The sequence below is a fragment of the Alligator mississippiensis genome, chromosome 5, assembly GCF_030867095.1.
Source record: "Alligator mississippiensis isolate rAllMis1 chromosome 5, rAllMis1, whole genome shotgun sequence".
In the NCBI taxonomy this organism is placed as follows: domain Eukaryota; kingdom Metazoa; phylum Chordata; order Crocodylia; family Alligatoridae; genus Alligator; species Alligator mississippiensis.
In genome coordinates, this window is record NC_081828.1 from 139,263,055 (window position 1) to 139,287,691 (window position 24,637).

At 41.0% G+C, this 24,637-nt stretch overlaps 1 protein-coding gene across 4 annotated transcripts in view; it reads right to left on the reverse strand.

Annotated features, from left to right (window-relative positions):
* Positions 1–24,637, reverse strand: part of NEK11 (NIMA related kinase 11) — a 204,375-nt gene that overhangs the window by 125,999 nt on the left and 53,739 nt on the right. For all 4 annotated transcript variants that reach the window (XM_059728794.1, XM_059728796.1, XM_059728792.1 and 1 more), the window contains 3 exons: positions 9,383–9,548; positions 4,208–4,326; positions 1,148–1,212 (listed from right to left, as the gene is read on the reverse strand). In XM_059728794.1, the coding sequence (XP_059584777.1) occupies positions 1,148–1,212; positions 4,208–4,326; positions 9,383–9,548 (350 nt within the window). The remainder of the gene's footprint in view (positions 1–1,147; positions 1,213–4,207; positions 4,327–9,382; positions 9,549–24,637) is intronic.

The window sequence follows — 24,637 nt, forward strand, 5'->3', positions numbered from 1 at the left end:
GATAAGTTTAGATCAAATGGCTGCAGTGACAGTGGTGAATCTTTCATGATGAGGAAATTCACGTAAAACAGGTAGGAATAAAACCATGGACATATTTAACTAACAACATGGTATTGACTGGCACAAACCTACTAAGCAGAATATAGTCAGTACACCTGGAGTTTTTTCATGAGGAAAAAAACAGATGCAGTGCATGAACAAATGTGCCTTTAGACCAGGTCCAACATGTGGCCCGTGGGCCACCATAAGGCCCTCCAGGCTGTTTTCTGAGGCCTGAGGTGCTGCGACGGGAAATGAAAGTAAACACTGTACTTTCGTTTTGGCGCTGGTGGGGAGGGTGATGTGATACCACTTCCGGTGAGGTCTTTGAATATGGCTCACCAGCACACTGGGTGATAAAAAGTTCATGATCCGGCCCCACATTCAAAAAGATTGGACACCCCAGCTTTAGATGTAAAACAAGGACCTTTTAAGGGGAGGTAATTAGTCTATTTGCCATTTTTCACCAAAATAGTATTTCAAAAATAGATTTTATTTTGTTGCTAATATTATGCAGCTTGAGAACAGGATTAAAATACATAGCATAAAAATAAGAGTCCAAATCCTCTGAGTTCTAGTGCAATGACGTGAATAGTGGCTAAATGTATATAAAGAATAATAAATTTAAAGCATAACAGGATTAGAGAGTGGGGTTAGAAGTGTGACTATTAGAAAAGCCTGGGGATTCATGAAATTATTATATCCATATTTCAGTTATGTATAAGGAATTGTCATTAGTAGGCATAATAAAAAGACTGTAAAACAAAAATCTTGTAAAAATTTTTGAAACATGGAGAAAGATCTGTTCATATTATATGAATCAGTTTTGTAAAAACACATATTCTGCTTCTCTAGTCTGCAACAGGTTTAAAATAAAATGATGTCTTGGGATTTGTGTTCTTTTTAAATAGTTATGCATTAAGAATTAGCATCACCAGGTTAAAAAAAAGGCAGTTGTATTAGCATAGTTTTTAAATGAAATAAGAAAAAGCAATCAACTGAATTAGAAACCATTAGTGAACAACTAATTAAAAATCGACTTATTTATAAAATATATGCTGGAATTCTATATTATAAATCATACAAAAAGAAAGCAGGGGTATCTTACCAATTTTAAGAAGATTATTTTTCAAAAAAATATTTTTGGCTTTTAAATCTCTGTGAAGTATTCGCCTGAAACATAAGAGGAAATATAACTTTATCTTACCTAAGGAAATATTCAATTAACAGTCATATTCAATTAATGTATACTGTTCTTTCATTAACAATTTGGTACTGCTGGCCAGTGACCTTTAATTTTGCAACTAACAGACTGCAGGCATGTCCTGAGATCTGAGCAAAAGTCCAGTGATTTCAGCTGGGCTCCACATAAATCTAGAGGCATACCCAGGCACAGGATCAGGGTGAAGGTATGCCAATTTGAGAACAGTCATGAAACAGGCATACAAATGCCTGCAGGTAACCCAATTTGAGAATAGTCATAAAAATTAGATAAGTTGCGAACAAAATGTGTTGCTTTTTCCCCATCTGACTGTTCACAGGGAGCTATGTTGTGTGCTCTGGCAGAAAGATAATCATCCTGAGATACCACAGAATAGAAAAAGTGAAAATAAAAAAGCTCTGAGAACTCAATCTCAAGGAACGTTTACTCCTTCAAAGGCAATACATCTAATCATTCTTTCTGTGTATATACAACATGATAACAATGTAAGATTATCTATATTATATACATCTTACACAGAGACACAAGAACACAGAGAGAAAGAGGGACAAAAAGCCAGTAAGCCATCAACCAGTTTTAAGTTATTCTTCAAGTATTTAAGAAACATCATAGATCATGGAAAATGCATTTTCTCAGTATCTTGAAACTTCAATTCATGATAGCCACACCCCTGTCCTATAAAGTCTATCCTTATTATATACTATTTAAATGAGACGTATATTTTTCATTTCAATCCCCTTCACTTACTAACTAAGACAGATAGCAGGAAAGCAATGTTTTGGTAAACTGAAAAGCAGCACCGTCCCTGCAAAAAGGGAATTCTTATCCTTAAAAAGACCAGCGTGGATACTGGTCCAAATTGCTGGACACTGCAGGAAGAAATATTCTGGGAATTTAAACATAAATATAGACATTTTCTATACAGCAGTCTATAACAAGCCAACAGCCAACTGTTGCCAACAGCTACAAACAGGGAGAAAGGGAAGAGAAAGCCCCTGACAGACATTATACTTAAGACATTTTAACTGGTTAATCACATCATTAGTAGTGTCCTGGCCACACAGTCAATCAATTAATGGAGTGATAAAATAAGGAATAAGGCACAAAGCTATTACACAAAATAGGTGTAATAACTTTGTGGCTAGTTTTTATCATCTCATTAACTGAACATGTGTCCAATGCCCAGTCTGTCAAGACTCCCATGTATTTCACAGGCTGGGAGGCTCTTCAGCTGATTGGGGCTACCACCACTGAGGCCCCAGTCAGCTGACTGGGAGTTTAGCCCTGGTCAGCTGATCACAACTTCCAGCTGGGGGAGCACACCATGCATTCCCTGAGCTGGGAGTACTGGTCTGATGATCAGGCTTCCAGCCAGGAGAGTGCACCACACGCTCCTGCAGCAGGGAGCCTCGTGAGTTGATCAAGCTTCCAGCCTAGGGAGCACACCCAGCTGGAAGCCCCTATCAGCTGACAGAACACCCCGCCACATGAGTGCATGGTGTGCTCCTGTGGCTGGGAGACAAGCCTGCTACTTGTCAGAGTAGGGGGGAGCTCAGGATCAGGCACTGGCAGTATGGTGCAATGTAATCTGATGAGGGAGCCCACAATCATGCTTCCTGCCATGCTCCTTTACTTTAATACTTGCAAGGCCTGAAAGGTACTGAAAGCTCAGCTAACTGCTCGTTGCTTTAGAATTCTGGAAAAAAAGAAAAAAAAGCCTTTCATTCCCTTCCCCCCACTACTCTTTTAGGTTTCAGATCCAGAAAGTGCTGAGCACTCTGATCATGATTAAGTAAAATGTTAGCTCATGACTAACTTTAGGTAAATTGAGTTGTCCTAAGTCAAACTTGACCCCCGCTGAAGAGTAATGTGGAAAGTGGACAAGACAAATTATTGTAAGCGGGATTCAATGCTCCAGCTGTGGGGGGACCACTTGTCAAACGTTAATTAACCAAAAACAGAAACTGCATTAGCAGACATTGCATGGATGGAAGATCACAAGGTGGCTAGACATGCTTAAAGCAAGTCCAATTTAAACAGCACTTCAGTTGTCTTCATACTGGTGGAAGCAATTGTGTGCAGATGTGTGGCATGTTATAAATGTGTTAGGGAGAGCAAAGAGAGATTGCCATTTTTCTCCAACCTAGATAAGACTATTATGCTTGTAGAAGAACTCTTATTTCTTTTTCCACATATAATAAAAAGAACTAATGGACCTTGTAAAAAGCTTTAAAATAAGCCCTGTGAAAGGCATCATAGAATGACTATTTCCCTTCTTCTGATGGCATGGATCTTACATCTTCAGTTATGAAAATAAACCTATCACTTAGAGATTCTAAACATGATTTCCTGACTTACCTGCAAATTTGATGTGATGTCTCCGATATGGTGATGAAAGTAACAGGGTGTTTTAAAAACAAATCCAGAACAAAGATTACCAGGCCAGATTTATCCCTGATGTAATTTAATTGATGTCAATGGAATTATGCCATGATAAAATTTGACTCTTTATATTTAATATCTGAAAGAGTTCCATTACGTTTTCTTTCTCTAATATGACTGAATGTCTGCTTTAATCTCAGGATTTAACTGTTTGCATTGTACTGTGCATTTTCAATGCTGTCACCTGGATTTTAGAAAACTAAGGTCTGCCTTTGGTGCTTAATTCTAAAAGATGTCCATTATAATTCTACTGTAAGATACAGTAAATGTGTAGGGTGGTATTAAAGGGTGGGACCTTCAAAAAGACAATGTTCATGCACTAGATACTCAGTCACTACTTTAGACATTCAGTAGTAACTCAAGATAGCTGTACAAGGTTTTATGTCAAAGAAACAAAATAAACAGCAGGGTTTAATTTCCATTTTAACATCTTTAATTAGAAAATAGAAGTCTTCTCAGTCATATGAAACCTAAGTGCTTTCATATGAAAGTAAATGATTGTACCTTTCATGCATATAGTTGACTCCAAGTAACAACTGTATAAACCATTCTACTATTTGGCATTCGGTGAATATTTTCCCAATTTCTTTGTACTCTTGAATTTTACAGTCCAGATCTCGACCCTGAAATGTCAGAGCACATTCACATGTTCAATATAAGGATTTTACATATTTCGTCTTATGTCAAAATATAGGACTTCATGTTTTTTCTTAGATCTACAGACACAAGCCATGTAGTCTGTAACATTAATTAAAGTGCATGTATTTTGAGGCACAAGAACTGAGGATAAGAATTTAGGCAGGCTGCCTGAATGGGTTGGACAAGTCAGTCATTTTTCATTCAACAGAACCTAAAATAATAGTATGGAAAATCAGTGATCTGAACAATAGTGATCTGGATCTTGGGCAAAACATTTCACCACTCCATACCTTTGTTTCCCCACTTATAATTTGTCTGTCTTAAATCCCCTCTCCACATGCAGGTAAAGGCGCGAAGGAATCTTAACGTGCAATTCACAAAATCATACCTCCTGCCATGCCATCTGTGCGTGGCAGGAAGTGCCATTGTGGGGTAACATACTAGATCCCATTGTACCTCACTGCCGGTGCAGGGGGAGTCCAAGATTGGGCTCCCCCTGCACTGGCAATAAGGTATGAAGAGATCCAATGAGTGATCCACAATGGCACTTCCTGCCATGCCCAAGACTGGGCTCCCCTTACACCAGCAAGAAGCTATGCCCAGGAGTGGGCTCCCCCTGCACCAGCAAGAAGCAAGCTTCTGCAACTAGGAGCCCCACACATCCTAGTTGAGGGGCTCCCAGTCACAGGCCCCATGCACCCCTAGGATGGGGGATTACCTGTATGGTGATCCTTTGGCCCCCAGGGTTTCATGCCCCCCTGAGCCCCGGGGATCACGGCTTAATTGATCCCCAGAGCCTGAGGGTTTTACAATGTGCACAATAAATCCCTGGGGTTGAGAGCCATGTTAGCTGATAGGGCTCCCAGCCACAGGGGAGCCCCTGCTACACATGCAAATTAAAACTTGATAGCAACCAGTTACATAGTACACATTTTTAAGTGTAACTTTATAGCTGATTGGAGGCTTTTTATTGTGTGACAGCTACTTTGCACGTGTAGCTGGTCTCCAGGTAACTGTACAATTAACCTGTTAACTGCACCTCTATAAGGTGTAGAGGGGGCCTTGTGTATTTAGTTCGTAAACTAAAATTAAAACATATTGCTATCAACCTGGGAGCCTATAGGACTACATGAATTCAAAATTTAAACAAACTCTTATTCATTATTCTGTAAGATAGTCTACCTCTTTAAAACAAAGAGGTAGAATTTAATTATCATATTGCCTCCTTCTTTAAGATTCTGTCTTTCATATAAGCAGGGAGCAGAGTTATAATTTTTGGACCCTGTAAACACAAGTGTAAAATATGTTATTATATGTATTAAATTTGGAGCATTGTTGGGCCTAATATAGAAACAGGAGTGAACTAATTTGACATAGTCATCTTTACCACATAAGCCAAAAAGGAGAAGAGGAGAAACAAAAAGTAAAGACATCCAAATATCTGAACTTAGTTAAAATACAGTGTGCCTATGTAGATTTTTGAAGGAATTTATAAAGTTCCTTATAAAGATTTTCTCAAGAGAAATATTCTTGAACATAACACAACATAAAACCCTGACGAAGTATATTCTTTTGTTTTGTGTTTTGGAATGTCAGTATTCAGGAAGCAAGGTACTGAAGTGAAGCATATAGTAGGGGACAAGTTATGATTTGCATTTAAAAGGAGCATCAAGTATGGTAATACATTTGAAATAGGATTTGAATTTTTAGCTTTTTTAATGAATGTGAACAGGCTTCATGACTTCGTTGCTAATTTTCCTCAGTTTCCCTTTAACATATGCATACTTCCTATCCAACTGAAATTGGAACCTGCACTAAAAGCACAGAAATGAGAAAAGGGTTTGAGAATTTAGATAACTATGCTTATGGGTTTTTTTAAACTGTTAGTAAAACTAATATCTCTTTGTTTTTAAAATCTATATTTCACTGAAGCCAAATTTCAGGCTATAAGATTCTTCAAAGCAATTTTGCTTGACATCATTTTCACAAGACAATGTTTTTACTGCCTTAAAATATTTAAAATGAGACAACTGCTAAGAAAGCCTAACAATCAAATCAAACTAGAACACACAGACTCTGTTCAATACTTCCGAGTGAATTTGACAATGCCAAAAGAGCCAGGCTGAACAATGGAAATGAATGTCCTCTACTATTCACAAACAGGTGCAGCAATGGGCAGGTGCATTGGAGGTTTGCCCTAACCTGTTCCAACTATGTGGTTCAAAGCTACAATAGTGTGGAGAGAACAGAATGAGGGGTGAGAGGCAGTTTAGTTTCCATGCCAACTCAATGCCAGTTCTTTCTTTTGAGCATTCCTAGAAAAGTACCATTTACTGCCAATTGTGTTAGTAGTTCTATACATAAAAAACAAGACACACAATATAATAGGTTTCCAAACATCCATATAGCAACGCATTTTCCTTTTTGTCAACTCAGAATTCAAGCCAGGCAGCTTTTAGGTAAAAGGATCTGAATCCTATTACATATAAAAATAGAGTACCCACCTATGCAAATACAGAAGAACATTTTCTGGCAGTGGTCACTCTTAATTAAAAGTGAATCTTTTACAGTTCTGCACGGAAATGCCTTTCTGAGTTCTTTGGGAAAATATTCAAGCAAAGAGTTTCACTTGAAAATTGTTGACACAAAGTATTAAGATCGCTTGCTGGTTTTTTATTTCTGCATTAGCAGTTGTACTATATTTTCTCTACTTTGAAAAAAGGCTAGAAACATATTCCACTGGTCTCTCTGTCATGCTGACCTGATTTATTAGGCTTGGGATTGACAGAATCCAGTTGTATATTCAGGGAGTCTATTTTCTCTTGTTCTATTTGCCTTGTGCTAATATATCTCTGTGTGAAATCAGCATTAAACTATCTTTGTGCTCCCAGGATCCTGTATTAGGTTATTTCCCTGGCTGTCACTTAAAAATGCCTCCATTGGGCCATTACAGCAGCTTGTGATTGCCAGGGTGCAGGGAAATTGCTGGCATGCCTTTTTTCCTTAGCAACTCTCTTCATACCACCTGAAGGGGCAAGGATAGAAGTCATTATTCAGCCTCTACTTTAATGGAGAAAGATGAATCTCTTATTTTGGTGTAATGGGTTTGTGACCAGGGTAATGTACAAGAGTTACATTTAGACTGACCTAAGTAGGGTTAGGTCAATCTAAATCTAAACTTGTGCAGATGTTCACAGGGTTTAAATTGGCCAAAAAATGGCACACCCAAACTAAGTTAGTTCACTTCCTGAGGTGATCTAGCGTAGATCTAGAAAGGTTTAACCCGATCTATGAAAGGGTTAACCTAATTTAATGAATGCTTGCATGCATTTGAAGCACAGCCCCAAGTCTTGAAAAGCTCAGCCACTTGCCCAGCTCCAACACTGTGCTGTTCCTACCCCCTGACCCTGACAGGTTAATATTAGTCCTCCAATCTCTCCTGACCGGGTAAACCCGCTGTGGACCCACCAATATTCCCCACAGACCTGCCAGCCCCGTGTCCACCACTTAAGTAAGCCATCTAAACCTAGATCAGGTATAGCAAATGCTTGCTCACACCCCAGTTCATCTAGCTTTCAGAACATTTTGTACTGGGCAAAAAAACCATTGCTCTAGTTCAAGGAAAAATCTAGGCTCTCAGCTCAACTCTTGCAACATTTGAAAGACAAACATATCCTGAATTGTCTATGGAGAATACATTTATGAAATACTGTATTATTGGCTAGGTTTATTTCTTTAACTTTTAGCACCAAATCTGTGCTTGCAGCAATGTGATTAACCAGGCTGGTAAAGACAACTCAGCTACAGATATATATAGCCAAACTAGTGGCATGCTTTGAGTTTAGTAGAAACCAAAGACCTTTAGCCAACAAAGCCAAATATAATGTCCAGTGTATATGCACAACTTAGCATACATTTTTAATGTAATAAAACGGTTATTCCATTTTTAAAGCAATAAAATTGCATGCCTATATTTAACATAATTAAAAGTTTAGATACTTTTAAAAGATGATTCAAAAGCCTTGTCTTTTTTTTACTAATGTCATTTTTAGTATATTTCATCAATGTCTTTTAACTTGCCATAGACCAAATGTGAGATTTAAGAAACACAGGAACATAACCTTGACTACTCCAGCCTTCTCTCTACTCCGACCTCCCAAACACAAACATTTCCCAACTTCAGCCTATGCAAAATTGTGCATGAGATTGTTAACCTCATCGCCCTTGCCCATCATCTTCTCCTTGTATTCCCACATTGGTTTCCTATCCAAGATCAGTTTCAAGCTTCCTATAACTAACTTCAAAGGTCATGCCACCTCTTCCTTTCTTCCTTACTTATCCTCTCTTGTCAAGCTTTGTATTGTTCCCATATTCTCTGTCACAGACGATGCATAGGGGGGCACATGCCTCCCCTTAAATTTGGCCCTCACCGGCCGGGGAGTGGAGCGCACCGGCTGGTGCCCCCTCTTCCCCCCCCCAAGAAGTGCCGGCAGCACTTCCAATTTTATGCCGGCACTTCTGCCAGTGATCAGTTGCTGAGGGACCCCTCTCTCCTTTCAGCAATTGGCAGCTGGTGCCCTCCCAGAGCCAGAAGGCACTAGTTGCCCATATTCTTTGTATTTCAGCCTCATCTAGCTTTTGTCAGGCCTTCATGCCTTCTTCCTTTATGCTATGTATAATTCAACCTTCCTGAACTCATCTAAACCTGTATGCCACTTGTGTCTATTCAAATCTATTTTAAAGACTCAGTTCTACCGTACTGCCTAGCTCTACCCAAACTGACTTGTTTTTACATTATATATTGTTATTCCCTTTCACCTGACATTCCTTAGTCTATGACTTCCTCAAAGAAGAGACCATCTGTGTTAAGTGCTTGAAATCTGCCTAGTAAATAGTAGATAATACTGCAAATTTAAAAATTAGCATTTTTTTATCAAGAATTAACTTGGTAAATTACAACTTTAAAAGGTTTCTGTTAAAAAATTATTTTTCGGACACACAACCTATAATATTTTCAAAATATTCTAAAAGAGGTCTCACCTCACAGTATTCAGTGATGATGCAGAAACTTTCTCGCTCCACAAAGCTTGCGTAAAACTTGACAATGCCCGGATGATCTAGCTTGGAGAGTAGCTGTGCTTCTAGATTTGCTTCAACTGTCTCATTTGGCTTGAGATCTCCAACAGAGATTTCCTTCAAAACTTTTCTAGAAAAAAAATCCTCCAAAATTAATAAAAAGTAAAAAAATATAGCAAGAAATAAAGCTTTCAGTCCAGTTATAGTTTCCTATCATTACATTTTACTACCAGACATTTAACTACAATGTGAAGAGATGAGGCAATTTGGAGTAAATAAAAACATAGTAAAATAAAACACTGGCAAAGTGCTGCTAGTCACCAAAATGGTGTGGTAAAGCAATATTTAGGAAAGTAATAAAGCCTTTTGATCAGTAACTTACACTGTGCAATTTTTTGTGACTGCTTTCACTACTATGGCCCACATATATCAAACGTAAAGGAAAAATCAAATATAAAAGAGCTTAGCTTTGAACACTTTCTAGAAGCATGAAGTAAAAAAATGTGAGGAAGATATGGCTTGTTTTGCTGGTTCTGCCACTGATTTGCTATGTGACTATAGTATAAGTAAATCACTTTAACATTTCTCTATGCCTCAAGTTTTCCCTCATCTATAAGTTACAGATACTAATTCTGACCAGAACTCTTAACCAGTACTAAAATCCTAGAACAGACTGAGGAAGACAAATTTAGATCTGAAGGTTGTGATTCACAACCCCATGGTTGAAGAAACACTCCAGAATCCAGGCCATAGCTTGGTTCCCTACTTCTTCAAATTCAACCAAACTACTCACCTAATTTTATGTAGGGGTTAGGGTTCCAAGCCATTGCTACATTCTTCCAGGCTCTGGGAAACTTAATTAGTTGATCTTTACAAAACATTTTGAGATAAAAGACACTATTATGAAATGGTTATTATTATTATTGACATTGTCTTCTTCTAATGTCCACCAGAGAGTCATGGTGGATGGGTCAGTTTCGACCTGGAAGGGTGTGGGCAGTGGGGTCCCGCAGGGCTCGGTCCTTGGACCGCTACTCTTTAATGTCTTCATCAGCGACTTGGATGAGGGAGTGAAGTGTACTCTGTCCAAGTTTGCGGATGACACAAAACTGTGGGGAGAAACGGACGTACCGGAGGGCAGAGAACAGCTGCAAGCAGACCTGGATAGGTTGGACAAGTGGGCAGAAAACAACAGAATGCAGTTCAACAAGGAGAAATGCAAAGTGCTGCACCTAGGGAGGAAAAATGTCCAGTATACCTACTGCCTAGGAAATGACCTGCTGGGTGGCACGGAAGCGGAAAGGGATCTTGGAGTCCTAGCGGACTCCAAGATGAACATGAGTCGGCAGTGTGATGAAGCCACCAGAAAAGCTAATGGCACTTTATCGTGCATCAGCAGATGCATGACGAATAGGTCCAAGGAGGTGATACTTCCCCTCTATCGGGCGCTGGTCAGACCGCAGTTGGAGTACTGCGTGCAATTCTGGGCACCGCACTTCAAGAGGGATGCGGATAACCTGGAGAGGGTCCAGAGAAGGGCCACTCATATGGTTAAGAGCTTGCAGGCCAAGCCCTACGAGGAGAGACTAGAGAACTTGGACCTTTTCAGCCTCCGCAAGAGAAGGTTGAGAGGCGACCTTGTGGCTGCCTATAAGTTCATCACGGGGGCACAGAAGGGAATTGGTGAGTTTTTATTCACCAAGGCGCTCCTGGGGGGTTACAAGAAATAATGGCCACAAGCTAGCAGACAGCAGATTTAGATTGGACATTAGGAAGAACTTCTTCACAGTTTGAGTGGCCAAGGTCTGAAATGGGCTCCCAAGGGAGGTAGTGCTCTCCCCTACCCTGGGGGTCTTCAAGAGGAGGTTGGATATGCATCTAGCTGGGGTCATCTAGACCCAGCACTCTTTCCTGCCTATGCAGGGGGTCGGACTCGATGATCTATTGAGGTCCCTTCCGACCCTAACATCTATGAATCTATGAATGTTTAAGCACATATGTAACAAATAAGGAGCGTATTTTTCACAAGCTTAAACTGCAGCAGAGTGCACAATGTCAATCTGTACCTGAAGAAGCCTTTTGTATGTCTGGAGAATATTATTGTACTTTACTGTAGCAAATTTATGAATTTCCAGGCCACAATGATGTCTTCATAGTGATTTTTTTAAAGTAATTTGCTGTTTGCTGTTGCATGGTTGTAAAGTCACAGTAGTTAAACATGACACTAATAACATCTTACACGAACTAGAGAAATTCATTTGATCTGAGGGAACAAATGTAGTAAATCCTCATAAGTGATTTTTTTTCCCTAACATCACCCATCAGTTACTGAGTAACAGTGCGTGAATTTCTACATAAAGTTGCCTAAGCCCCATCTGGCAGCATGATGATAAAGCAAGCAATTTTATTTTTCTACAATTCCACAGACTAGTTCAGTGCTATTAAGACAGGTAATATCTACTGCAATTTTCTCATCTTCAGCTGACATGAGGACATTATTCCTTTATTCACACAGATCATGTCATGGAACTGACAAACAGAATGAGTCTTCGTTAAATATCACTTAATATGAGATCTTTATGCACCGAGGACTGCAATAAAAACCCAACATGTCAGTATAGCTTGTCACCTAAGTCACTTAGTGATTCTGATGCTGCTATCAATTGTCAGAAGATGTGACAGATGTTTATCTTATTAAATTTTATCTTATTCAGTAGGAAATCAAGAAATAGTGCTTTTGTAAATGAGGTATTAGTTTAGTAATACACATTGCTAATTCATAACCAAAATTGGTAAAATTTTTGTATTTCAAAAACAAGTCTTGCATGCAACCAAGATTAGATTTATTTGTATATACATGAATATGAAAATGTTAAATGCAGTATACAATGTATCTCAAAAATACTTGGAGAGGACACTTTTTGCATAGCACCCTTTTGAATTGTTTATAAAGGGTACAAAAATATTAAACCAAAACCTTCCATATCCTCATAGAAAAAAAAGATACAGTCTCCATGATGATTGTTGAATTTCTTTTTAGTAAGAAGAGAACTGTTTTTAATTTAAAAAAATGGTAAATCAATCACCTCTCTAAAGTGTCATGACTTATATTAAGTATAACAACTGAGATCACTATATAAGTTGTGTCATACAGCCTGCTGTTCTCAGCAATACTAGCATATCTGTCTATAGACACTTGTTCACAGACAAAGTGCATTGAGTGCTATTTTCCATGGGGGAAATACTAAGTTAAATAAAGTTTTACATTACAGTACAACCGTGACAAATGTGGTTTGTCTATAATGTTACTGTACACATGAGAGATGTAGTATATTTTTTTTGAGAGACATGGAATCCATCAGTGAAGATGGAAACTGTGCGAGTTAAAGAATACTGCAGCTGGACATCTCTGCTTTTTAGGGGATTGCATGGAGGCACGTACAGAAGTGCTCTATGCATGCTTTACAGGGCTGTAATTTAAACCACTTTTTATAGTGCTATAAAGTTACAGTGCTTTTAAACATGACAGGCATGCAGTGTTTGGTGGGCAGGCGAAGAGACAGGGAGGACTCTGAGCTTCCCTGCACTTTCCAAGCTAGGAGGCGAGGGGTGCTTCACAGCCTCCTGGGGCTTCTCCACTGGTCAGAAATTTGAACAGCGTACAGAAATTATTTAAAGTGCTATAGGTTGCTAAAGTGCTACAAAATACAGCACTTCAAATTTAATACCTCATTGAACAAGGATTAATTTAAATTTTAAGGTAATTTAAAATGTACCCATTTTTAAAGTCCTGTAATGCAATGCACTTCTGTTTAAGTCACGGGAATAAAATACTTTAAATGGTGAAAAAAGCAACTTCTGTATGTTGCTAAGGGGTCCTAACTTTTAAAAATAAAGTTCTTTATTGTTGAATTTCCTTGATTTTTTAAAAGGCATTTGGAAAGGTTAAGTGCAAAAGACAACATGCATGTTTATATTCCCCTCAATAATACTTTGTGGGTGCATCTACACAAGACACTTTGAGCACAGTAGACTAATTCTACTGTGCATTAGTATGGCAGGCAAAACCCATGCTAATGTGCAGTAGATTTAGTCTATTGTGCATTAATGTCACAAAAAGACCATTCATTTGTGCTAATGCGCAGTTGCACTGATTACAGTACATTAAATTAGTACTTGTCATTACAGGTACTAGACTTAATGCTCTGATGGCATATTAATGAATGTGTAGACATGCCCTGTGTGTATATGTCTGATGTATATTCCCCTCAGCAATACTGTGCATGCATGTGTGCGTAATTACAGGAAAGAAATACTGAAGGAGGCAGGGAGAAATGTATAAAAAGTTATATCAGTGTTTTATTTTATTATTGCATACCAACAACTTTTGAATAATGTCCAAGAAAATGAAGAAAGCTAATCCTAGTAGAAAAGATCAGCCTCTCAAGTATGGAACATACGCAAAGAACCTAAAAAATGGAGTGCAGAACAAAATAGCAGAGGAATTTTATTTCATAATGCATTCTTATGCTAACAGTCCAAATACTGATTATTGTGTACATTAGGATTCATTTTCCTTCTCTTAGTATTAGTTTGAAAAACAAATACTATTTAATAATTTCAAATTAGTCCAAATAAAAAAATAAAGTGTATAACATGAAAGAGACACTGTTGAATACTTTGATTTAACTGACTTGCTCAGCACCATACTCTTTATATGTGGCAGAAGTAAAAGTAGAATTAATTTCCTGGATTCCAATCCAATGCTTTAAGACCATTCTGTAGATAAACAATATGAGTGAGTGATTAGAGGCAATACTATTCACCTGTGCACCTGACAGTTTGTACATACATGTATGCAGTATAGTCCCATTTTACAGAGACCAAAGCCTAAATTGTCTGAGATACAGTGAGTTAAATAGATAAAACTTGGTCTACCTTGGTTGCAAATTAATTCTATCCTGAGTTCTGTCACAGGTGGAGACAGGAGACCTTTTTCAATGTCTCATGACCTCAATTGTTTTATCTGCAAAATGGAGGAAAATAATACCTGCCTTTTTGAACTAGAAACATGAAGCCTCACTTACTAAGAACTATGAAGAACATGTAGGTTCATTAAAAACAGTTCATGGAAGAGGGAAGAATTGAACTCATGGAAATCTGGCTCCCAGCCCACTGCACTCTTAGCCAAAGGTTGTATCCCTCTTCAGTTTGGCAACTATATTTTGGTGCTCTTTTCAATTAAACAGAAATTTATAGTTTTTTAAGAGAAATACCAAATGTTTGAGAAGGGGGGGTTTGTAACACAAAGGAGGGATTATTGACATGTAGGTGAATTTCAAAGATGGTAGGCGATATAGTTTTTGCTTTAAAATTTAAAATTATGCACCACGCAAAATTTCTGAAAATTATTTAACTTTTTATTTCTTTTTTTTTTTCCAGGAACACATACCAGCGACCAAAATGCTCTAAAAAATCATATACCTGTGATACCCATACCAATGGTTTTGCTGACACTACAGAAGCAAGGTACAAACTTGACATAAGGGAAGCCTAAGTGTTCTGACTGCACAGTTGCTACTGAGCCACCAAGGCAGGGAAACATATAGTTTCACAACATTGTCAAAGCAATAAAACACCTGTACTGGCGAACCATGAAGAAACAACTCCGCGACAGCGAGGTCTCTTAGGTTATACTCTTCCGGGAGTTTTGTTTTGTGGGTTTTTTTCTCTTCTCTCTTCCTCTCTCTCTTTCCGCCCTCCATATCAACTGCTTGAAAAGACTGAAAATCAGCTTCTTAAGGTCAGGATGTGAAAAGGGTATCTCACCACAACGCAGTACAAAATTGAAACTAGCAACTTACCATGCTAGCCACAAAATGTTCTTGCGTTTGGCCAATCACAGTAAAGGTTAATCTAAATTTGGTCCTAAATTCTGCTTAGATGTGAATAAATTTGACCCAAAATTTAAGCAAAGTGTGCAGATCTTAGGGTTCTCATAGAAGCGTACTGCTGGGGGAAAAGATACTTGGGAAGCTTTGCGGGTAGTGCATGACCGACGGCTCAGCTGATCTGCTCCAGGCATCATCTTTACGGGTGTCTTTAGAAATTGCGCTTAAGAAGTAACAAGACTTGAACATGCTGTATTGGATTTTGTGAGTATACTCTGTTTAAGTTTTTCCTTTTAATAAACAAAAGCTTGCTTCAAAGCTCTGCGTGTCTATCCTAAAATAAGTTATACCACTCGACCCCTTACGGGTACGACAATACCTAAGAATCCTATCATGTTTTTCTCTTTAAAGCATCCAACTTCTTCGACTCTTGAGAGAGGTTACAAGTTGCTGTCAAAGGCAAAAAGCTCAGTGCAGCCTTAACTATAGAACTATTATCAAAGCTTCCATGCAAAATAAGAGCAGGAAGTAAAACTAGTTTTACAATTTATTGCATCATAAAACTGAAGCAGGTGCTGCTCACAATGTGGAGTTGTACCATTTGCAGCACTGTGTTTTAACATTGGTTTTAGACATACATGAGTCAAGAAAGGAAACGATGGACTTTTTTTAAAGAAGTTACAGAAAACAGGCATATCTATAAACTTCCAACTTTATTTATGAAAGCCTGTAGGTGGACTATCTGCATTTATCAGTAGAGACAGCATATGTTCACATGCTTGGATTCACTCTACCCCACCTCACATACCACACAAGTCATGTCTACCCAAACAGGCAGGAAGATGTCTTCAAAGCTTCTGTCATCCAAGGTCTTGTCAAAATGCTCAACTCTAGCAACCCTTGAAGATTTATCATCTGTTCATATGCTTCTCTCAAATCAAAAAAAGAAACCTTACTTAACTATAAGTGAAAAAAGCAACTTGTCACAGCCAACCAAAACAACATACATTTTCTGTCTAGCAAAGAAGTCCAAACTTGTACTTCCAAGGAGACGATGAAGGGTTTCTTTTTATAAGATGCTGACTGGCACCTACAGTTGGTCTAAATTAAGGACAAATTATTTAGTGCACACAATACACCCACAGCACTTGCAAAACATCTGATAAAATCCACAAGTATTTGACTGTTTAAATACATGCACTTATGCAAAGAGGAATATTTAAAAAACACTTTAAAACTTCTGAGATTAGCATATTTTATGGAATTTGATGGAAGATAAAAGCTTCTCTCCAGAATTTTTGAGATCGCATTTAGAAGTTGTATTCAACCCATTACTGGATTAGAGGCCCCCTCTACATGTTATAGGTATAGCGCAATTAACTGGTTAATTGAACAGTTACCTTGAGACTAGCTACATGTGCAAAGTAGCTATCAAGCCATAAAATGCTCCAACCAGCTATAAAGTTAGACCTTGAAAATGGGTACTAACTTGATAACTGGTTGCTATCAAGCTTTAATATGTACATATAGCAGGGTCTCCCCTACAGCTGGGAGCCCTGTCAGCTCCTAGCCACAGAGGTGAACCTTGCCCAGCTGGGGCTGCGAGTCCTGCAACTGCTGGAGACTCTCAGCCTGGGCAGCTGTGAACTCTGGGTCCCAGCAGCACCCCATAGCTTCCAGGACCTGGAATCCAATAGCTGTGGATGATGGGTTACTGCCTCCCAGTACTGGGATCCAGCTGGGTCCCAGCAGCTGCAGAGTGTGGCTGTGATCTCCTAACCCAGGGGTGGGGGGGGTGAGATTGTGGCTCTGGCTATCTCCCAGCCTCAGTGGTGCCCCTGCAACTGGGAGCCCTTTAACTGAGGAAGCTCCCAGCTGCAAGAGCTTGCATCTTGCTGGTGCTGGGGAAGCTTGGGATCAGGCTGTACCTGCATCAGCAATAAGGTGTGATGGGATCCAATGCACAATCCCACAATTGTGCCTCCTACCATACATGTGTGGTATGGCAGAAGGCATGATCGTGTGAATTGCTCATTACATCCTACCTGCACATGTAGAGGGGGGCAGAGACAAGTTAAGAGAGAGTTCAGGACCAAGCAATGAAATTTAACAAATAAATTATGGGGTAGGCTGGTAACACAGCCTATTTTTAAAGTGATTAACACTTTTCAATATAACACCCTGTTTTCAGTTGCTTAATTTTGCCAAAGTTTCTGCTGAAATTTTCCATGCCAGGCATCTGTGGCAGGCTATTATGTTATACAAACACACACATATATACATATATGCATATGTATGATATACATCAGCCAACTGCATGCATATATCAGCCAAAATTATTTGGCCATTTTTAAGAAAAGAAAGATACTGTAGTACTACTGTCCATCTTAAAAAAGTCTGGCAGCTTTTTCTTTTAGGTGCTCTAGTACCCCTATGCTTTGGAGCAGGTGGGTACTCTTGTATCAGACCTGTGCCTTTTGCAGATTTCATGAAAAATAAACTCAAAATTTAGCCCACAAAAAACCTCTCTTTTCACAAGCTCGGTGTGTTTTTTGTTTTTGTTTTAAATGGTTTAGCAGCTAAAACCCCCACAAATTCCCACTTTTTTGAACATGTTCCATCTCCTCATAGCTCCTAAGTTAGATAAGACTCAACTTATGCTATTTCCAAGGAGCAACCAAGCATACTTCACAACTCCTACTTGTGGAAAGGAGTGTGCATACACCCTCCCCATGGAACAAATGGCTGCCTATACATGTGCTTGGGATTGGGAAGGGTTGTTTTAATTAGAGTGGTTCCTGAACAGGTGCTCGAATTAAAATGGCTCACCATCACATGTATTAAACCTGTGCACTTTTTAAAATGTCCATGGGACACTTTATCTAAAGCTCTTTTGCTGAGATTTAGACAAAGTGCCTGCGCAACCATTTTAAAATGTGCAGGGGCTTAATACACGTTGTGGCAAAGTGGGAACTCCCCAACCAGCCACAGTGCTAGTCTCCCACCTGCCTCTGGGCACACCACCCACCTCTCTTTCCTGCCATGCCTAGTTGTTAAAAGTTTAGGGTCTTAATTAGGTGGGAGGCTGCCCTTTGAATGCCCTGTTCTCCTGGGCCTATGAATGCAGCTCTAACCACCCCTGTACTGAATCCCAAGCCTCACAGCTGTTTCTAACATCTGTGCTCTGATCCAGCCTGAGGCTGGGCCCAATTCAGGACAGTGTTACACCTCTCGTGTTCTGCCCTATTACGGGCCACACTCGTACCACTTCCCTCTCATTGAGGCCTGTCTCACTCCACCACCTCTCACATGGTCTCTCTCATACTGCCCCTTGCGGGGCCACACTCATACCACCCCTCTTTTTCCCCAGGGCCACATTTACCCTGCCCTCACCCAGAGGGTCCTCGAGGTTGTTTCCCTGCACTCCCCGGCCAGCAAGCACGCAGCCTCTTGGGCATCTCTCGCTGTCCTCAACCAAGTGAGTGCTGGGCGGTTTGCAAAACACTAGTCTGACTCTGCCTCTGGTCTCTCGCCAGGTCACTCACCCAGCTGCTCCCAATCAGGGGCTACTAACAAACCCCACTGTTTACCTGCGGCTCTTCCTCAGCTGCCCCCCAGCCTCGAGCCTACCTGTGTCCTCAGGTGCCCGAAGGCTTACCTGGACCTAACTCAGCCCCCATGATAGCAGGACCTAACCTAAAGCCCCCTGCTCACCGGGGACCCAGTTCACACCCCTTCCTCACAGGGCCTCATCTCAGGCCCCCGTGTTCATAGGGCCTCACAACTCCCACTCTCTATGCATTCCTCTCTCCGGGACCTCCCAACTGCCACTCTGGTGCAGGCTGTTAGGTGCCCCCCCTCTACCCTGCTCTGCACCTCCACTGAGGCATATACTCTGCCCCTGACACTGGTGCTTGGGGTTGAACACCCCCCCCTGCAGGCTCAGGTGCTACTCATCAGCATGCCTGGCCCAGCACTCTCACTTCCTGGGGTCTTGTACCCTTCCCAGGCTAAGGTGGCCGCAGCCATGCCTAGCCCCACTATCCACTTGCTCCAGGGTCTTGCACCCCACCCGGGCGCAGGTGCCACACCAGGTGCCTAGCCCTCCACTGCCTCTGGTGATAAATAACCCGCCCAAAGGCAGGGGCTAGGGTTAAGGCACACCTCCTCACCTTTCACCGGGGAGGTAGCTCTGCTGGCCTGGATCTAAAATGGCTGCTGCTTATCAGAGCTGAGGCACTACCTGCCGCCAGCTCTTAAAGTGGCAGACACCAGATGTGCTCTGCCACCCACCTTCCCTCTTTAAAATGCTTCCTGGTAGAGACTTTTCCCTGCTGCTCCACAAGCAAGCTCCCAAGGAGCTTGTAGCAGCCCCACTGGTGCTCTGTCACACATGTGATGGTGAGGTGACACGGGAGCATTTTAATTAGAACACCAAAACACTGTGTTAATTGAGTCTGCTCCAATGCATTCTAATTAGAATGTGAACAAGCAGGTGTATAGGCAGCCAATGAGAATACTCCAAGCCCAGGGCTACAGGGAAAGTCAGACTTTCTCTGTAAAATCTATTCAATATTTCTGAGGGCCAGGGAGAAATTGGGCACCAGAAGTAACACAGAGCTTGTCTCAAGGAGGGAAATGAAAGAACTAGAAGCCAGCTGGTATGGGGGGAGGGAGATATTACCATTGGTTGATGAGCTAGGAATCAGTGGCAGGAGGATAAAAGTGAGGGAGAGACAGATCTAATGAGGAGCCAGGGTACAAATGAAGAACTTGAACTTACTAAGCAAAAAGACTGGGTGGAGAAACCAACTGGAACTGAGATGGGAAATTACACTGGAGTCTAGGACTGGATGCAAAGAGACTGTGACTAGGTTGAGTAGTGATGGAAAGAAAAGAGACAGGACTGGGACAGGGACAGATTGAAGAAAATGGGGCAGAGAGAGGGAAAAAGGCAAAAGTATCTCTGATCACTAGAGTGAACTCCCCCTCCAGAGCATGGAATGGAACCCAAGATTCCTGAGTCAGCCTCAGTGGTCTCCTGCTATCAAACATCTGTGAAACCCATGGTTTAAATCAGGGGTGGGCAAAATATGGCACGTGGGCTGGATCTGGCCCACCAGGCCATTCTATCTGGCCTGTGGGGCTACTAAAAATTTTACAAAATTAATATTTATCTGCTCCTGGCTGCCTGTCAAAGATGATGGGAGCCAGGGGCAGCAGGGCCCAGGAGCAAGGCCAGCCCAGTTCCACCCCACCCCCAGCCCCCTCCTACCTCCACCCCCTCCTCCCCCCCGAACTGGAAGCCTCTGCCTGTGGCCACTTTCACTGCTTCTCTGCCTGCCTACTGGCTGCTCCAGCACCGCATAGCCCACAGCTGCATCACCTGACCATGGAAGCATGGGGCCTGCACCAGTACCCCAGGGCCAAAAGCGGAAGGATGTGTGTGTGTATGCCCATGCAATGAGCAAGGGAGAGACTCTGTGTGTGTGTGTGTGTGTGTGTGTGTCTGTATCCGTGCAATAAGGGAGTGGGGGAGAGAGAGACAAAGAGAGCAATGAGGGAGGGAGAGAGTGTATGTGCATGCATGTGCAATGAGAGCGGCACTGAGAAAGAGAGAGAGAGAGAGAGAGAGAGAGAGAAAACTCAGCGAGGGTGGCACAGACTCTGTGTATGTGTGCAATGAGGGAAGGAGGGAGGGAGAAAGTGTGTGTGTGCATGTTCATAGGGCAAGTCCCACATGCACACCTCACCATACACATGCACCCACATCCCCCTCACACTGCCATACACACAGACACCCACACCCCCTCACACACCCCAGCCACTCTCCCCCCCCACAGCCACACACACACCCACATGCTCCCTCACTCCACTCCCACACCTATGCACCTCCCCACAAAACCCTCACACACACCTACACCCCACACACACACACACAGCCCCCACAAACCTATACTCATCCCCATGCTCCCTACCCCCCACCCCCAATATGCAAGAGTAAGACTTCATTTTAAGCTACTGTGCAATCCCCTATATGTACACTACACAAGTGCATGTAAATCAGGACAAAATATTTTTTTAAATCAAATTAATATTGTAGATGTTCGATTTTTAGAATCTAATGTGGTATTTTTCTGGTTCTGAGAGAGCAAAACCCCTTGCTGAAAGGAGTATTTCTGGGCAAGGGGAGGGATTTCTTGTGGCAAAGGGTGGGGGTTAGCGGGTGGGACTTCTGGCCCCAAGATGGTGACCAGGGGGTGGGGCATCTGTCAAGGGGCAGGGCTACCCATGTTGCCCTTGACAGGTAGCCAAAACTCAGTAAGCGGCCCTCCACCCAAAATAATTGCCCGCCTCTGGTGTAAATGCATGTGTCATTGGTTGTCATTTGCTGTGTAACCACATGACTACTATCACAGTTACTCTGTTAGCTCAAGTGACTAAGTCCTGTTTGGCAGATCTAGATGTTCCAGCCCTGCTGATGACCCACAGTGGTGTCAAAATAACAGCACATGATTGATTTTTTTAAAAACATTTTAAACAAGCAAACAAATCTTGGAAACCACACCAAAAAAGTGATTGACATTGCAACCTTAATATTATTTTAGCAGTTTCTGGTATGTAATACACATGCAGATTTGGTAACATCCAAATGGTAACAGTCCACAAATATTTGAAAGCATAAACACTAAAGGGAGAGCAGTTATTTAGCATAGTATAAGAGGATATACATAGGAATAACTGGCTGATATCGAGACAATGAATATTATGCTATACATGTGGAAAAGTTCTCCTGACAAAATATCTTAAAGACTGAAGTACTATCTTTCTCCAAAGATAATGAGAGCCTATTCCTGGAGACATTTAAATTTGACAAAAAAGCTCTAGAAAATATATTGTAGGCAACTCTGAAAAAGAGTAGTGATTTTTCAAAGGCCTAGAGAATCATCCTCTTGATCAAAGTGTTGCCATTACTAGGAAATCAATTTGACAACAGTGGGGCAGGATCAGACCAGCATAAGCCAGGGGAAGGAATCAGCCATGAAGCTATTGGATTTTGAATTAAATCCCTAAATCTCAGATCTGGGTTAAGTCTGGCAGGTTGCTGAAACAAATCCTAGGAGGATGAGCAAATTTGTCACTCTCATCTAGGACGTGGCAGAAAAGAACTTTCTGACTCAGAATTTATTGAGCCTCATTACCTAATCAGGAGCTCATGAGAAAGGCTGCTACTCTTTTAGGAATAAATGAAAGATCTTTGTCATAAGGACTCTTCCCAGAGCAAAAAGTTTCTCAGGCATAACAGGAAAAAATGTTAATAAAATAATAATATAACAACTTACCTATCGTTGAGTTTCCCCTGCATAGGATGAGTGATTTACTATATACAGGGCGTGTCTAAATGTTCATTAATGCACAGTCATTACTACACATTTAATTTAGTACTTATATAATCAAGTACTAAATAAACGTGCAGCAAATGGAGTTACTGTACAGTTACACTGGCAAATGCCTTTTTAGTGATGCTGCTGCACAGTAGCCCAATAATAGTACGCACGGTGGCGATGCGTAGGAGGTGAATGGGGGTGCATGTGCACCCCCTGAGAGTGCTGGTGCACCCCGACTGGCTGCGCTCGCTGCTTAGGCAACGGGCAGAGGGGTGGCAGGCGAGAGCACCAGTGCCCCCTCTGCAAGCGCCAGCCGGAGAATGGAGCACCATGGCACTCCCAGAAGCAGCTGCAGCTGCAGCCACAGCGATTGGCTGTCTCGCAATCAGCTGTGGGGGACAGCTGCAGGGGGGGGGACCCCCGCTGCATGTGCCCCCCCCGACTAAGGCAGCACCAGTCGCCCATGAGTGTGCAATAGCATATTAGCACTATTTCTGCTTTGATGCACTACTGTGCAGTATTATTAGGTTACTGAGCAGCTGCACCCACATTTAACTTTTCTGCCAGCGAGAAACAGGGTTTAAAAAGGAAACTGATTTTGGATACCAGCTTAGGATTTCCAGCTTTGGAAAGAGTGTATAGAAAAAGAGATCAGATAATTACAATGCAACTGACTGCAAACTTTGATATTTAGAAATTTTCTTTTTTAACTATGTCAACTTAATTTATTAGCTACTTCATATATCACTTAATTTGAAAAGCACACATTTACACATACAAAATATGTCACTGAACACGCATCAAGAACAATTTTTTTGTAATGGGGGATTCAGAGTGATCCAAGAGGCCTATGCATAACACTGAATAAGCATACAGCTTCAGGATTTTAATTTTTTATTTTGTAAACAAACAAATATGACTCGTCTGACAACTTAATGTATGGGCATCACAAAATCACCCCAAAACAAAGTTGCCTTTGGGATTTACCGCATGAATATTCTCCTAAATTAGATTTATGGCTGTGGTGTTTAGTTTATCTACTTGTAGCTAGCATGAAGCTGGGTTCAGTTTTTATCATGTTCATATCTGTATTATACATGTAATTCTGATATATCTTCATATTATAGCCAAAGTTGTTTTTAAGCAGCCTTCAAATGTTCACACTTGGAAGAGGTAATAGCTGAGAGTTAGCATTTGACAGGGGTTTGTTTACTCATCACTATGGGTGAATGGTTAACATTGTAAAAGAAAAAAACTTTAACATAAAAACTCTAGCACACCCTGAAAGAGGGAACATTCCCCAATAAGGGGAAACTGGAAGAATATTTGATTATTGAATTTTCATGTCTAAAAAGATACACATATTCTCCTGGTCTTAAAATGATCTGGAAAAGCTTGTAGTCTGGCAAACATGTACTTTTGCAGGAGGAAGTTACTGACATAGTGTGAACTCCCCTAGAATCAAAGAGGTGACACATTAATACCCAGATAGGCCACTCTACTTAAGCCTGCCTTGAAAGCATGGTGTTGTCTTCAGTCTTTCAGGTACAGGGGAGCTGTAGTCTCTCAGCCAAGGCAAGCTGAAAAAAGCAAGCTGACAGGAGAATATGCAGGAGGCCCTACCAGAAAGGGTAGATGCATGGTCTGTTCTTTAAACTGTTGAAGTGGGCTAGAGACTGCATCCTTAAATTTAAGGTGCAGGGTAAGAACTAGTTATTGTTCTGATATTTTCTTTTGCTGGTTTACTTTCGTATTTCTGTCTATATCTCAGCATATGGTTACTGATGTCTTATGCTGGTTCTTGGTTTTTTTTTAGTAATAAATCCTTTCTCTTACCTTTTTATGAACCACTTGTCTGTGATACTTGAGATTTTAGAGTATTTGACCATATAAAGTCATGGAAAGACAGATCCATCTTTTCGGAGCACATGACTGGACAA